The sequence below is a fragment of the Tupaia chinensis genome, unplaced genomic scaffold, assembly GCF_000334495.1.
Source record: "Tupaia chinensis unplaced genomic scaffold, TupChi_1.0 Scaffold144165_1, whole genome shotgun sequence".
NCBI lineage: Eukaryota > Metazoa > Chordata > Mammalia > Scandentia > Tupaiidae > Tupaia > Tupaia belangeri.
The window spans coordinates 209931-225309 of record NW_006204021.1 but is presented as its reverse complement, the minus strand read 5'-3'; the positions used below and the strand labels follow the sequence as shown (position 1 = coordinate 225309).

General features: G+C 37.7%; 2 protein-coding genes across 7 annotated transcripts in view; both read left to right on the top strand.

Moving 5' to 3' along the window:
• LOC102490457 (nuclear RNA export factor 2-like) overlaps positions 1–13176 on the top strand; it is a 62518-nt gene extending 49342 nt beyond the window's left edge. The window contains 2 exon segments of the mRNA XM_014583199.1: positions 12717–12801; positions 12898–13176. Of these exon segments, the coding sequence (XP_014438685.1) occupies positions 12717–12801; positions 12898–13176 (364 nt within the window).
• The window catches only part of LOC102484314 (G-protein coupled receptor-associated sorting protein 2), a 93813-nt gene continuing 91447 nt past the window's right edge, over positions 13014–15379 (top strand). For 3 of the 6 annotated variants that reach the window (XM_027767293.1, XM_006166055.3, XM_027767292.1), the window contains exons 1-2: positions 13014–13362; positions 14904–14980. The gene's annotated coding sequence lies outside the window, so the exon portion shown is untranslated. The remainder of the gene's footprint in view (positions 13363–14903; positions 14981–15379) is intronic. The other 3 variants (XM_027767295.1, XM_027767296.1, XM_027767294.1) reach the window with 3 other exon arrangements.

Below are 15379 nucleotides of genomic sequence, written 5' to 3'. Positions count from 1 at the left end.
TGACATGTGAGAGTCTAGTGTGGGAAGAATGGCAGAAGAAGAAAAAAATACATCAATGGCAAAAGTTTGCCTGTTTGGTTTTTAAGAGAGAAAGCACTCTCAGTAAAGTCTTGTCATGCCACCATCCCCTTTCTCCAACTTCCAGCTCCTCAGGATCCTAGGTGTTCATATACATGTACCTGGCCTGCTTCTTGGGCGAGTCTGGAATTGGAACCACAGTAGCCATGGGGCTTCCAGCACTGCAGAGTCCAGGTGTTAACTACTGCAGCATAGCAGCTGGGCCTTGATGCATTTTAAAAATCGTTTTTGGTGACTATCATTTCACCATATTTGATGATGATAGATGCTGGGGAAAGGTCCATAAGGAAAAGGGAGATTGATTACAATTTTAATCAACCTGGCCAAGTTAGGCCTCACTGAGAAGTTGACATTTGATATGAGGAACTTAGCAAATATCCGGGAGAAGAATCTTCCAGGCACAAAGACCCTGAGAAAGGCAAGAGAGTGTGCCTGACATGTTTGAGTCTAGTGTGGGAAGAATGGCAGAAGAAGAAAAAAATACATCAATGGCAAAAGTTTGCCTGTTTGGTTTTTAAAACTAAGGAATCCAAAAGTAAAACAGTTTGAGGATCACTGTATCATATGTGATAAATCTTGATATTATTAGACATTTAATCCAGATCCTTGGACACCAATTACTTGCATTACTCAGAAAAATCTAATTCTCACCCAAGTTAATTATTTGATTGGATGTTACATGCAAGTTACTCTTAAGTTACAGATGTGCACTTTCTATCACACTTAATTTTTTTGTTTCACTTGGTGGAGAGTTAAGCTATGAACCTTCTTTTCCCTTTAGGCTTAATGGAAACTCAAATTCTCTTGTCTTTGTAATGCTCCACTTTTATGGATATAAAGTAGTATCTGAATAAATACTGAGCTCTCTTGTGAAAAAAATAATAAAATAAAATTTTCAGTGTTGTATTGTTTATTGCTAGTGTTTAGTAATACATCTGACACTTGTATATTGATTTTGCAACCTGCAAACTTGCTGAACTCCTTTACTTTTTGTAATATTCTTTGGTTAGATTCTCCAGGATTTTCTGCACACAAGATCATGTTATCTGTGAATAAGTACAATTTTATGTTTTTCTTTCCAATCTGAATACAAAATATTTTCTAATTTCCCTTATAATTTCTTCCTTGATGCATGGGTTAATAAGAAATGTTATTTAGCTTTCAAATATTTTCAGATTTCTCAAGTTTCCATCTATTTTTAAATTTGTAATTTGACTCTCTGTGGACAGGAAAAATACTTTTTAGAATTTCAATTCTGTTAAATATATTAAGCCCATTTTATGGCCTATACTACAATGTCTATCTCAGAGAATACTCTTTGTGTACTTGAGAAGACTATATTTTGCTCTTGTCAGGTGGAATGTTTTACTGATATCAGATCAAGTTGTTAAATAGTATTCCTCAAATTTCACATATCCTTGCAGATTTTCTGTCTGGTTGTTCTATCCATTATTGGGAGTAGGATACTCTAGATTTTGGGCTTCTCAAACCTTCACAATCACGTGAGCAAATTCTTTAAAGTCTCCATCTCACTATATTTCTGTTTCACTAGAAATCCCTGACTAAAAAAGTACACGTATCTTTATAATGGTTATGTATTCTTAATTTATAGAAGCTTTGGTCACTGTAAAATATCCCTCTTGTCTTCATCAAAAATGTTTCTTTTTTAAATTTACTTGTCTGATATTAGTATATCCACATCAGCTCTCTTATGATCCCTGTTTGTATAGAAAATATTTTCCTATATTTATACTTTTGACCTATTTGCATCTTTGAATCTAAAGCAGGGGTCAGCCAACATTTTCTATACAAGATTAGATATTAAATATTGTAAGATTAACAGGCCCTGCACTGTTGTGTGAAAGCAACCATATCTACTGTGTAAATAAATGCACATGACTGTGTCTCAAATGAAACGTTTTTTACAAAAATAAACAACAAGCCAGGTTAAGCCTACAGGCCATAGTTCGCCACCTTTTATTTAAAGCGTGTCTCTTTATAACTGGAACTTCTTTTGTTATCCAGTCAAAGAATCTCTACCACTTGATTGGAATATTTGATCCACTGGAAAATAATGGTATTATTGAGATGGCTGGATTTTTCACTCTATTTCTCCTTTGCATCCGTTTTCTCCATTAAGTATATATTTTCTAATATATCATTTTAATTACACCTTTAGCTGTAGTCTTACTGGTTCCATAGGGATGACCAAATACATATGAATTTATCACTGTCTATATCAGATTAATGCTAACTTTCAGGCATCTATACTGGTGACAAATTCTCACAGTTTTTGTCTGAGAAATTCTTTATTTCTCCTTAATTTTTGAAGGATAATTTCATTGTATACAGAATTTTAAGTTGATTTTGTTTTCTTCTCACATGTTTCTGAAGAGCAGTCTTATGTAATTCTTGTCTGTATTTCTCTATAGGTAAGGTAGGTTTTTTTTTTGGTGTTGTGGGTTTTTCTTTTTTTTTTCTTTTTGATTCGTGGAATATTTTATCTTTCTCTTTGATTTTCTGGACTCTGAATATTATATACCTAGTTTTTTGTTTTATTTGTTTGTTTCGGTGTTCTCTGTATTTCCTGGATTTGTAGTGTGTCAGTTATTAATTTTGTAAAATATTCAGTCATTATCACTTAAAATAGTTCTTCTGTTCCTTTATCTTTTTTCTCCTTATGCTATTTTCCTCTCATGTGTGCTATTATTATCATATATATTACAACTATACATATTATAAAAGTGTAAGTTACAACTTTTATAGCTGTTCACAGTTCTTGGATATTCAATTTTGTTTTTCTACTTAATTTTCACTTTGTCAGCTCATGATATTTCTATTGACATATCTTATGCTCACTGATTCTTTCCTCATTATGTCAGTCTATTGATAAGCCCATTACAGGCATTATTTATTTTTTGTTACAGTGTTTTTAATTTCTAACATTTCATTTTGATTTTTGTCTTTGAGTTTCCATATTTCTGCTTATATTACCTATCTGTTCTTGCATGTTGTCCACATTTTCCATTAGAGTTCTTAACATATTAATAATGCTTAATTCTTGGTCTGATAATCCCCAAATCTTCATCATATCCTAGTGCTTGATTTGTTCCTACAGACTGTGGTGTAAGTGGTTTTGTTTGCTTGTTTTTATCTTTGCACACCCTATAATTTTTTTCTTGAAAATCAGACATGAATCCTCAAGAACTGAAGGAACATAATTAAATAGGCTTTTAATGGTGAGGGTAGAAGGTGGAATTTGTTTATTGTTGCTGTAAATATTCCTTTTAGTATTCTTGTTTTTGTTTCCCTTATTGTCTTTTGGTTTCCCTAGAGACTCCTTCTTAAATATTGTCTAAGAGTTGTGGTTCTTTTCATTGTAAGTGCCTGTTGCTATACCGAAATCTTACTGATGTAGTGGTAAGGTGTAGAGGGAATGGGGAGTGTTCTATAATCCTATGATTAGATTTCATTGAGCCTGTGTCTCTAGGCTATGGCCTTCATAAGTGCTTCTCAGTTTCCTCCAAATTAGGTGAAACAGGAAAACCAGAAGGGGCTAGAGTTTGGTATTTCCTCTTCCCAAGGTTGGTTAGGCTCTGGTAAAGTAGTTTTCTTTGTGGGCAGCATACCTTTATTAAGGAGAATAGAGTTTCTGGTTTTGTTTGTTTGTTTTGGAGAGGTTTTAGCTGTAGGGCACGTGCGCTCGCCAGACAGAGAGAGACAGAGCGACAGAAAGCGAGAAATCCCCCCCCCCCCCAGAGCATATGACCACGCCGCAATCCCTTCTCCTCCATTCTCCTCTTGGGATCTTGGACACACACATGCCCGACGTGAGTTTAAGCCACCGGGTCCGGGACGCGAACCGCAGTCAAGAGTGTGCCTGACATGTTTGAGTCTAGTGTGGGAAGAATGGCAGAAGAAGAAAAAAATACATCAATGGCAAAAGTTTGCCTGTTTGGTTTTTAAAACTAAGGAATCCAAAAGTAAAACAGTTTGAGGATCACTGTATCATATGTGATAAATCTTGATATTATTAGACATTTAATCCAGATCCTTGGACACCAATTACTTGCATTACTCAGAAAAATCTAATTCTCACCCAAGTTAATTATTTGATTGGATGTTACATGCAAGTTACTCTTAAGTTACAGATGTGCACTTTCTATCACACTTAATTTTTTTGTTTCACTTGGTGGAGAGTTAAGCTATGAACCTTCTTTTCCCTTTAGGCTTAATGGAACCTCAAATTCTCTTGTCTTTGTAATGCTCCACTTTTATGGATATAAAGTAGTATCTGAATAAATACTGAGCTCTCTTGTGAAAAAAATAATAAAATAAAATTTTCAGTGTTGTATTGTTTATTGCTAGTGTTTAGTAATACATCTGACACTTGTATATTGATTTTGCAACCTGCAAACTTGCTGAACTCCTTTACTTTTTGTAATATTCTTTGGGTGGATTCTCCAGGATTTTCTGCACACAAGATCATGTTATCTGTGAATAAGTACAATTTTATGTTTTTCTTTCCAATCTGAATACAAAATATTTTCTAATTTCCCTTATAATTTCTTCCTTGATGCATGGGTTAATAAGAAATGTTATTTAGCTTTCAAATATTTTCAGATTTCTCAAGTTTCAATCTTTTTTTAAATTTGTAATTTGACTCTCTGTGGACAGGAAAAATACTTTTTAGAATTTCAATTCTGTTAAATATATTAAGCCCATTTTATGGCCTATACTACAATGTCTATCTCAGAGAATACTCTTTGTGTACTTGAGAAGACTATATTTTGCTCTTGTCAGGTGGAATGTTTTACTGATATCAGATCAAGTTGTTAAATAGTATTCCTCAAATTTCACATATCCTTGCAGATTTTCTGTCTGGTTGTTCTATCCATTATTGGGAGTAGGATACTCTAGATTTTGGGCTTCTCAAACCTTCACAATCACGTGAGCCAATTCTTTAAAGTCTCCATCTCACTATATTTCTGTTTCACTAGAAATCCCTGACTAAAAAAGTACACGTATCTTTATAATGGTTATGTATTCTTAATTTATAGAAGCTTTGGTCACTGTAAAATATCCCTCTTGTCTTCATCAAAAATGTTTCTTTTTTAAATTTACTTGTCTGATATTAGTATATCCACATCAGCTCTCTTATGATCCCTGTTTGTATAGAAAATATTTTCCTATATTTATACTTTTGACCTATTTGCATCTTTGAATCTAAAGCAGGGGTCAGCCAACATTTTCTATACAAGATTAGATATTAAATATTGTAAGATTAACAGGCCCTGCACTGTTGTGTGAAAGCAACCATATCTACTGTGTAAATAAATGCACATGACTGTGTCTCAAATGAAACGTTTTTTACAAAAATAAACAACAAGCCAGGTTAAGCCTACAGGCCATAGTTCGCCACCTTTTATTTAAAGCGTGTCTCTTTATAACTGGAACTTCTTTTGTTATCCAGTCAAAGAATCTCTACCACTTGATTGGAATATTTGATCCACTGGAAAATAATGGTATTATTGAGATGGCTGGATTTTTCACTCTATTTCTCCTTTGCATCTGTTTTCTCCATTAAGTATATATTTTCTAATATATCATTTTAATTACACCTTTAGCTGTAGTCTTACTGGTTCCATAGGGATGACCAAATACATATGAATTTATCACTGTATTTTTCAGATTAATGCTAACTTTCAGGCATCTATACTGGTGACAAATTCTCACAGTTTTTGTCTGAGAAATTCTTTATTTCTCCTTAATTTTTGAAGGATAATTTCATTGTATACAGAATTTTAAGTTGATTTTGTTTTCTTCTCACATGTTTCTGAAGAGCAGTCTTATGTAATTCTTGTCTGTATTTCTCTATTGGTAAGGTAGGTTTTTTTTTTGGTGTTGTGGGTTTTTCTTTTTTTTTTCTTTTTGATTTGTGGAATATTTTATCTTTCTCGTTGATTTTCTGGACTCTGAATATTATATACCTAGTTTTTTGTTTTATTTGTTTGTTTCGGTGTTCTCTGTATTTCCTGGATTTGTAGTGTGTCAGTTATTAATTTTGTAAAATATTCAGTCATTATCACTTAAAATAGTTCTTCTGTTCCTTTATCTTTTTTCTCCTTATGCTATTTTCCTCTCATGTGTGCTATTATTATCATATATATTACAACTATACATATTATAAAAGTGTAAGTTACAACTTTTATAGCTGTTCACAGTTCTTGGATATTCAATTTTGTTTTTCTACTTAATTTTCACTTTGTCAGCTCATGATATTTCTATTGACATATCTTATGCTCACTGATTCTTTCCTCATTATGTCAGTCTATTGATAAGCCCATTACAGGCATTATTTATTTTTTGTTATAGTGTTTTTAATTTCTAACATTTCATTTTGATTTTTGTCTTTGAGTTTCCATATTTCTGCTTATATTACCTATCTGTTCTTGCATGTTGTCCACATTTTCCATTAGAGTTCTTAACATATTAATAATGCTTAATTCTTGGTCTGATAATCCCCAAATCTTCATCATATCCTAGTGCTTGATTTGTTCCTACAGACTGTGGTGTAAGTGGTTTTGTTTGCTTGTTTTTATCTTTGCACACCCTATAATTTTTTTCTTGAAAATCAGACATGAATCCTCAAGAACTGAAGGAACATAATTAAATAGGCTTTTAATGGTGAGGGTAGAAGGTGGAATTTGTTTATTGTTGCTGTAAATATTCCTTTTAGTATTCTTGTTTTTGTTTCCCTTATTGTCTTTTGGTTTCCCTAGAGACTCCTTCTTAAATATTGTCTAAGAGTTGTGGTTCTTTTCATTGTAAGTGCCTGTTGCTATACCGAAATCTTACTGATGTAGTGGTAAGGTGTAGAGGGAATGGGGAGTGTTCTATAATCCTATGATTAGATTTCATTGAGCCTGTGTCTCTAGGCTATGGCCTTCATAAGTGCTTCTCAGTTTCCTCCAAATTAGGTGAAACAGGAAAACCAGAAGGGGCTAGAGTTTGGTATTTCCTCTTCCCAAGGTTGGTTAGGCTCTGGTAAAGTAGTTTTCTTTGTGGGCAGCATACCTTTATTAAGGAGAATAGAGTTTCTGGTTTTGTTTGTTTGTTTTGGAGAGGTTTTAGCTGTAGGGCACGTGCGCTCGCCAGACAGAGAGAGACAGAGCGACAGAAAGCGAGAAATCCCCCCCCCCCCCAGAGCATATGACCACGCCGCAATCCCTTCTCCTCCATTCTCCTCTTGGGATCTTGGACACACACATGCCCGAAGTTTAGGCCACGGGGTCCGGGAGGGGAACCGCAGTCAGCTACATGGGAGTCCAGCGACATAGCCATTACGCTAACTGCTGGTCCCAGTTTCTGGTATATTTTAAAATGTTTTTCTCTTCCTTTGCTAGAAGCACAATTTTTCTCTGATCTTCACTCTGAGAATCTGGTGGGACTATTCTGGTTAAAATTTGCAAAAATGAAGGGGCCTCTATGAGGCTAGGCCCTCAGTTTTTATTTCTCACACTCGTCTACTTTCAGTCTTCAACAATTAGCAAATTTTCCTTTAAATGTTCTTATTAAGAGCCACAATGGTTGTTCCCAGAAAACTATAATTCTCAGTTTTCACCTCTCTCTCTTGTTTTGGGAATCTTTAGTTCTCTGAGGAAATATTTTAAAAGCTGTTGATTTTTCAGTTTGTTTACACTTTATTATGATGACAGGAGTGATAAAAGTTTACACTTTATTTGTGATGACAGGAGTGAGAATTGCCTAACTTTTTACATGTCAGATCAGAAATCAGAAGTCTCAGTGCTAACTGAATTTGAAGAAAATATAAAAAATTTCTTTCCATCTATCTTCATTCTTCCCCACTCATTTCTAAAAAAAAAAAATAATTTATTATCATTATTCTTCAATTTTGACCAGAGAGAAACAGAGAAAAAGGAAGAGTGAGAAAGCAAGCTGTCAGGTCCAGGACTTGAACCATGGTCAGCCATGTGAGAGTCCAGCGCTTCAATCACCATGCCACCTGCCGGCCCCTTCCCAACTCATTTTTGCCATTATCATCATACTTTATATCTACATGTATTATAAACCAAAAAGTACAGTGTTATAACGATTTTTCTACACAATCTTGCATTTTTTAAAGAAGTTGAGAGAAATTGGGAGTAAACATATGTTTTTCAATTTTTTACATGAACCTACATGTTTATACTTTTTAATTAATCTTCACTTCTTCCTGTAAATTCTAGTCGCCATGTGGTATCATTTCCTTCTTCCAACATACAGCATACAGTATTATTCACAGTTCACTCTTATACACAGTTTTAATTTCCACAGTTTTAGTTACCCATGGTCAACTGTGATATAAAATAGGTGAGTACAGTAATTTGAGAGAGATAGATCTCATTCTCATAACCTTTATTACAGCATATTGTTATGAGTCTTCTATTTTATTATTAGTTATTATTAATCTCTTACTGTGCCTAATCTACAAATTCAACTTTATCATAGGTATGTATATAAAGGACAAATCATAGCATTTATAGAATCTGATACTACACAGTTTCAGGCATCTCCTGGGGACCTTGGACCAAATCCCCCTATGGATAAGCGTACTAATGTAGCACCATTTTCTCTCCCACCTTGTGCCATTATTGGCATAAATATAACATATTTATATATTATAAAGTTAACAGTACTCTTTTGTAATGACTGTTATTTTAAATATTGTTTCTTTTAACTTCTGCTTTACATATAATCATCGTGCATTTTTGAGGAGTATGATATGGTTTTTCAAAGCATATATGCAGTGCATAACAATCAAATCAAGGTTGTAAACATATTCACTATGTCCAACATTTATTATTATGTTTTGTTGTGATGGATTTCTTTGTAATAAATATTAAATTGTTACTAACATTCTTTACTGCGATACAGTTTTATAACCTATTCTATAACCTGGTGAGGCCATGGAGAAAGGGGAACTCTCATGCACTGTTCTTGGTAATGAAAACTAGTTTAACCACTGTGTAAAACAGTGTGGAGATTACTCAAAAAGCTAAGCATGGAATAACCTTTAGATCCACATCTAGGAATCCCAATACTAAGTACATATCCAAAGAAGAGGAAATCGCTCTATGAAAGAGTTATTTGCACATCCATGTTTATTGCAGCATTATTCACAAGAGCTAAGACACAAAATCACCTAAGTGTCCAACAACAGATGCATAGGTAAAGAAATTTTGGCATATATACACAATGGAATACTATGCAGCCATGAAAAACAATGAATTCATGTCATTTCATATAAAATGGATGAAGCTGGAAGATAAAATGTTAAGGGAAATAATCCAGGCTATGAAAGACAACTCAGTGAATATGAAGTGTCCTCACTTCTTAGCAGAAGCTAAAAGACTCAGTAATGTAGAAATACAGAGTGTAATGGTAGATAATAGAAGCCCAATAGAAGTGGTGATGGGTGGATAGGGAAATATTAGTTATAATAATTATTTTATGTTAAATCATTTAAAAGAAGAGAGAACAAATATATTTATAGTCTGTTACTTTTATCTATGTAAATATCTTCACCAGTGCTTTTTATTTTTTTGAATAGATTTGTATTATCATTTGGTGTCATTTAATTTTTTTTTGAGAGGTTTTTGCTATAGGGCGCATGCGCTCGCCAGACAGAGAGACAGAGAGACAGAAAACGAGAAATCCCCTCCCAGGAGGGATAGCCACGCCACAATCCCTTCTCCTCCATTCTCCTCTTGGGATCTTGGGCACGCAAGCACATGCGTCCGGCATGAGTTTTAAGCCACCAGGTCTGGGACACGAACCACGGTCGACTACGTGGGAGTCCAACGACATAGCCATTACGCTAACTGCTGGTCCCAGTGTCATTTAATTTTTGCCTAGAGAAATTCCTTCTGTATTTCTTGTAAAGACAAGGCTGTTAGCAGTGAATTATCTTTTTAAAGAATTATTTATTTAATTTTATTTATTCGTTTATTTATTTTAATTTGACCAGAGAGATACAGAGAGAGAGAGAGGGAAAGTGAGAAAGCAAGTCACTAAGTCCAGGACTCAAACTGTGGTTGGCCATGTGGGAGTGTCCAGTACCTTATCCACCATACCACCTGCTGGCCCTAGCAATAAATTCTTTCAGTCTATCTGAAGAGATCTTTTTTTCTATTCTCTCTTTTAAAGTATAGTTTTGCTAGATAAGTGATTTTGGATTTACATATTTTCTTTCTTACCACACTTTGAATATCTTTTTTTTTTTTGTTTTTCCCAGAGGTTTTTGCTACAGGGCATGTGCACTCATCAGAAAGAAAGAGAGAGACAGAGAGGCAGAAAGTGAGAAATCACCCCCCAGAGGGGATGGCCACGCCACAATCCCTTCTCCTCCATTCTCCTCTTGGGATCTTGGCACGCACACACACACACACACACTTGGTGTGAGTTTAAGCCACTGGGTCCAGGACTTGAACCGTGGTCGACTACATGGGAATCCAGTGACATAGCCATTAGACCAACTGCTGGTCTCACCACACTTTGAATGTCTTACACTGCTTTAGGGTTTTCATTTTTTTCTGTTGAGAAGACAGTTATCATCTTACTATGGGGTTTTATCTTACTGCCTTCCAGATTTGCTGTCTTTGGTTTTCAGTACTTTGATTGTGATGTGTTTACATCTCTTTCTATTTATCCTAGTTAGAATGACTTATGAAAAAATAGAATCAAGGGGAACAGAAATGTATAATACCTAGAATATAATAATCATATAGGTTTTAATGCTCTATCTTTTAGGTCAGTTTTCCTATATTAAAGCATGTGCTTTTGCCTGAGTGACACAGCACCTCAGGGACCAGTCAGCTCTCATGACCCCGAACACCTAGGCCTTTTGGTCCGAGGGGGAGGGTTTCATATACAACTAAAAGCTGACATTCAAGTAAAAACCTCAAGGCAAGGGTATTTTTTTCTTCTTGCATCAACTTACTATTCTTAGCTCCTGACTCCCCATAAAAATACTTAAATTGTTCTCTGATATACCTATTAAGAAAGGTCTTTGCTTTGGTTCTTTCAAATGTCTTTGAAATGTTAAGACAATTATTTAAGTCACAAAACAGCAGTTATTATGAAAACTAATGATTGAAAAATTATAACAATTGATAAACATACTGCAGCAATAATGTTAAGCCTTCTTAAATGTGTTATACTCAAGCTATTTAAATTAAAATTGTAATTATGATGGATGACATTATTTAGTGTTTACCAGAGCCTACCATTGTTGGTGATCAGCAGTTAGCGTAATGGCTATGTCGCTGAACTCCCACGTAGTCCACCGCTGTTCGCTTCCCGGACCTGGCGGCTTAAACTCACGCCAGGCGTGTGTGCGTGCGTGCATGCCCAAGATCCCGAGAGGAGAATGGAGGAGAAGGGATTGCAGCGTGGCCATCCCCCCTGGGGGGTGATTTCTTGCTTTCTGTCTCTCTGTCTCTCTCTGTCTTTCTGGCCAGCGCACGCGCCCTATAGCAAAAACCTCTCAAAAACGAAACAAAACAAAACAAAACAAAAACAAAACCTACAGAGATCATCTCCTGTGTGGCAGACTCTGTTTGGACTGAGCCCTGGAATTGCAGGCATCAAAGATAAAGACATACTGATACATTGACATTGATCTGCAACCAGGAGAGGGTTCCATGGCATTCTTATTTTAGTATATGTGCTGCCGAAGCGAGCACTATGGCATTCTAATGACTCAATGGCTCACCTCCTTCACCTACTGACTGGTTACTTTGCCTACAGGGTGCGGAGAAGAGCAGCAGTCTAGGTCAGCTTTCTTTTGGAAGGCAGTGGCGAGACCCTACCAACCCAGTTCACTTGCGAGCTCAAGCGCCTTTCTGCCCTGCAGTGGTGCCATGAAGCAGTGGAAGAGGTACATGGGAAGGCCACCCTAGAGCCAGGGAGATCTGGTCTGAAGTTGCCTTGTAGCCTGCAGTCCTAATATGCCATCAACCCCGCTGGACTTATTGGTCAAGGTATACGGTATATCAAGCCTAGAAGGAGCTCACAAGTGTGTGTGTGTGGGGGGGAGGGTTGATTTATGAGTACAAAGATATTTTAGTATTAATCTCTTACATGATACAGAATTGTTTTCCTCATGACTTCACTTAGGCTCCTGCATAGAGAAGAATATTATGGGAACGAGACAAGTACACAAAGAGGTAGTTTTGTATTAATACACTCTTGGTTCATCCCCACTGCCGCTATATCCTTGTCCCACTTGCCCTTCGACTATTTCAATGCAAGAAATAGCATGCTGAGCAACAAGGGCAAAAGACTCCAGAGAGAGGAACAAGCGAAGGGTAAGCTGTTTGACACTGGCTCACGACCTGTTGACCTATAGCAGCTTTGAAGAGGCCCTGACAATATCTTGTATTTCACACAGAAAATTAAGTGCTTGCTGGGGGCTTCTCAAATACAGAGGGAGCACAAGATTTGTGGAATTATTACAAATTTATCTTCCTACAGCAGTCTTAGGACTCTTTCTTGATTTGGAATCTTAAGACAATTTCTTCATTTACAGTCCTAGCGGTTTGGCGCTGTGAACTCACACTATGGTGACATTTCAGTATCCGTCCGCCCTGTGAAGTAGAGCGGAATTCTTGTCGCCAAAGATTGAAACCCGTATGCATCCCAGTTCGGGAAAGAAAAATGGTAAGCTTGGTGCAGGCAACTCAAAAGAAGGGAATTAATACACCGAAAAGTATTATTGTACTTCTCCCCATCCAGCGCTGTTTTCCCTATGTTCAGATCCCGCCTCTGCATAGTCCTGCAGCGGAAACAAGCAGAGTGGGCGGGACCGAGCTCTCTGACGTAAGCAGAGCGGGGCTAGGCAAAGCTTGTGATATCACTCCGCTCCCAGAAGCCGGAACCCCTTCAACTACGCAGCATCTCCTCCTGCGGCTGATTTCGGTAACCCGGACGTGGCAGAACGTCATCTTCGGAGGAAAAGGTCGATGTTCTTTAGTCACCACATACCGGTTCCTGAGGAGCTCTCAGAACGGGAAAGAAAGGAACACCAAAGAGTGACAATAGTTTGCTAATTACTGCCCTTGATCTGATAAAGCAGGTATCTCGTCCTAAGTCCAAGGTGCCGGGCCAACCCCGCAGTCACCGCCATTGTCTCGTGTCTGACTGTCTGTCCCTCTTTCTGTATGGCACGGCGCCCCTTGAGGCAAGGAAATAAGAAAACCGCTTCTGATCCAACCAGAGCAGGTCAGTGAGAAGGCGGGCATTGCTTGGGAGTGTGTATGCGGCTATCAGAGAGAAGTGCGGGATATGTGACCTGGTCAGCGGAGGCGGGCGGTGAGAGGGAGGGAAAGACGGAGACAGTTTGATTGGCATTAAGCAATGAAAGATCATCTGCCTCTTGCTACCTTGATTTTCATACACGCTCCACCTCCAGCCTCGTTGGGGAAGGGAAAGCTATATTATAGCAGCTTCTACTGGGGAAATGGCGGACTGTGTAAGGAAAGGGGCCTGTGGCTATTCATGAGGACAATTTACTGGGAATCCCTGGGAGGGAAAAAGGAGTTGCAAATGTTTGATAATCAAGACCCAGAATTCGAAAAGGGTCTTGTGTCCTGGTTGCTGGTCTGTTCGTTAAAAAAACCACATATCTCCCACTGTCTTTTCATTTGTTGTAGGGGTGTGTATTGTGCTTTCTTGTGTGTAGATCTGTTCCTAGGTTTGCAGTACTGCATGTTTCCATAAATATTTGTAGGGGGCATTAGACCTCAAGGGGAGGGGAGTAGTAAAAGACATTGCCCTGGTTTTTGTAGAATGGGCAGTGTTTGGAGGTGGTAGATGGCTACAGCAGGTAGGGAGCTAGGAGGACTTGCAGATCTCCTATTCGCTTTCTGTTGTCCTCCCTTACTCCCGTTATGTTGCAGAAAATGATACACTTTAGAAAGAGGAAGGAATCATAAGAATCTGGAAGAAATTTGGAAATACTAATTTTCATTGTTTTCCCAGCCGTTGTTGTTTGTCTGGTCATTTCATTCCTACCCACACTACTAAAACCTTGCAGGGATATTTTACTTGCTTCTGCATGGGATTTGTCACCACTTTGGGAATGGAACAGAGGGGCTTGGAGATTTTGGAGTGGAAGAAATTAGGGAGATAGAAAATGTTGGACAAACAAGATCTGTTTCCTAGGTGCTGGTCTCTACCAAGATTTCGGTCTCCAGTGTCTATTTGTCTCTATGTTTGTGAATCTCTGTGGGTGGATATGTCCCTAGATCTGACAACTGTCAGTTGTGAACACTTATAAAATGGGAACACAAATTGAAGCTAGGAAATAACAAAGAGAAAATTGTGCTGTATCTGTTTAAGTTTGGTGCAAGGGTACAGGGATAGGAGGTGATTGAGATGAAATAATTCCATCTCTCCTTGTCAGCTTATCAATAATTCCTATCTACATCCATCCCAAGCCTGCTGATTTAGTTGGGCACCTTGGTAAGTTTTGGGATACAGAATGCTAAGACCTGCCTTTTCCACTTCACACTTGGTTATCCTGCTCTCATGCTTTACCCTAATCTAATTCTGAACTAAAAAATTGCCAGGGCAATCACTGAAGAGGAAAATGGTGGGCAATAGGGATGAGGAGCAGCCCTGAAGCAGGGTAATGCTAGGAAGGGACCAGAGGAGGGAAACACCAGACACATTATATCTGGAAGGGCAAGAATAGGAGCCAGGGACCAAGGTCTGTCTACAAAGAGATCAGTTTCCATATCCACCTGTTTGTTTATCCATAGGTCTGCCTGTAGGTCTGCCCTAGGGCTTGTCACCATTGGAAGCAAAGAAAGGAGGAGAAAATTACTTATCAGTGCAGGTCGGTATGAGTATGGGGACTGGCTGGGTAGACCTATAGGATGGGGTAGTGGAATTTGCTTGGCTATAACAGGGGGGTCAAGAGGCAATCTAGGGACTCCTCGGCCTTTCTTACTTCCATATAGCTTTCCTACCTTTTGTGCTCTGCTTGGTGCCTGGATAGGAGATTGGTAACCCTTGTAGGTGTAGAGAGTGGGTGAAATAAAGAGAGACAGAGTTTTCTAGTTATCTACCTGTCCTACCTAGCACTGAATCTCAATACTCTATCTTTTTGTACTAATCAACATGAGAAAAAATTGGAACAGACTCAAAGCCCCATTTCCTTCCCTCTACTCTTAGGTCCAACTTCAGTGGCAGATCTGGTGGCCTTGGAGTGGCTGGAAACCCACCCCACTCACAC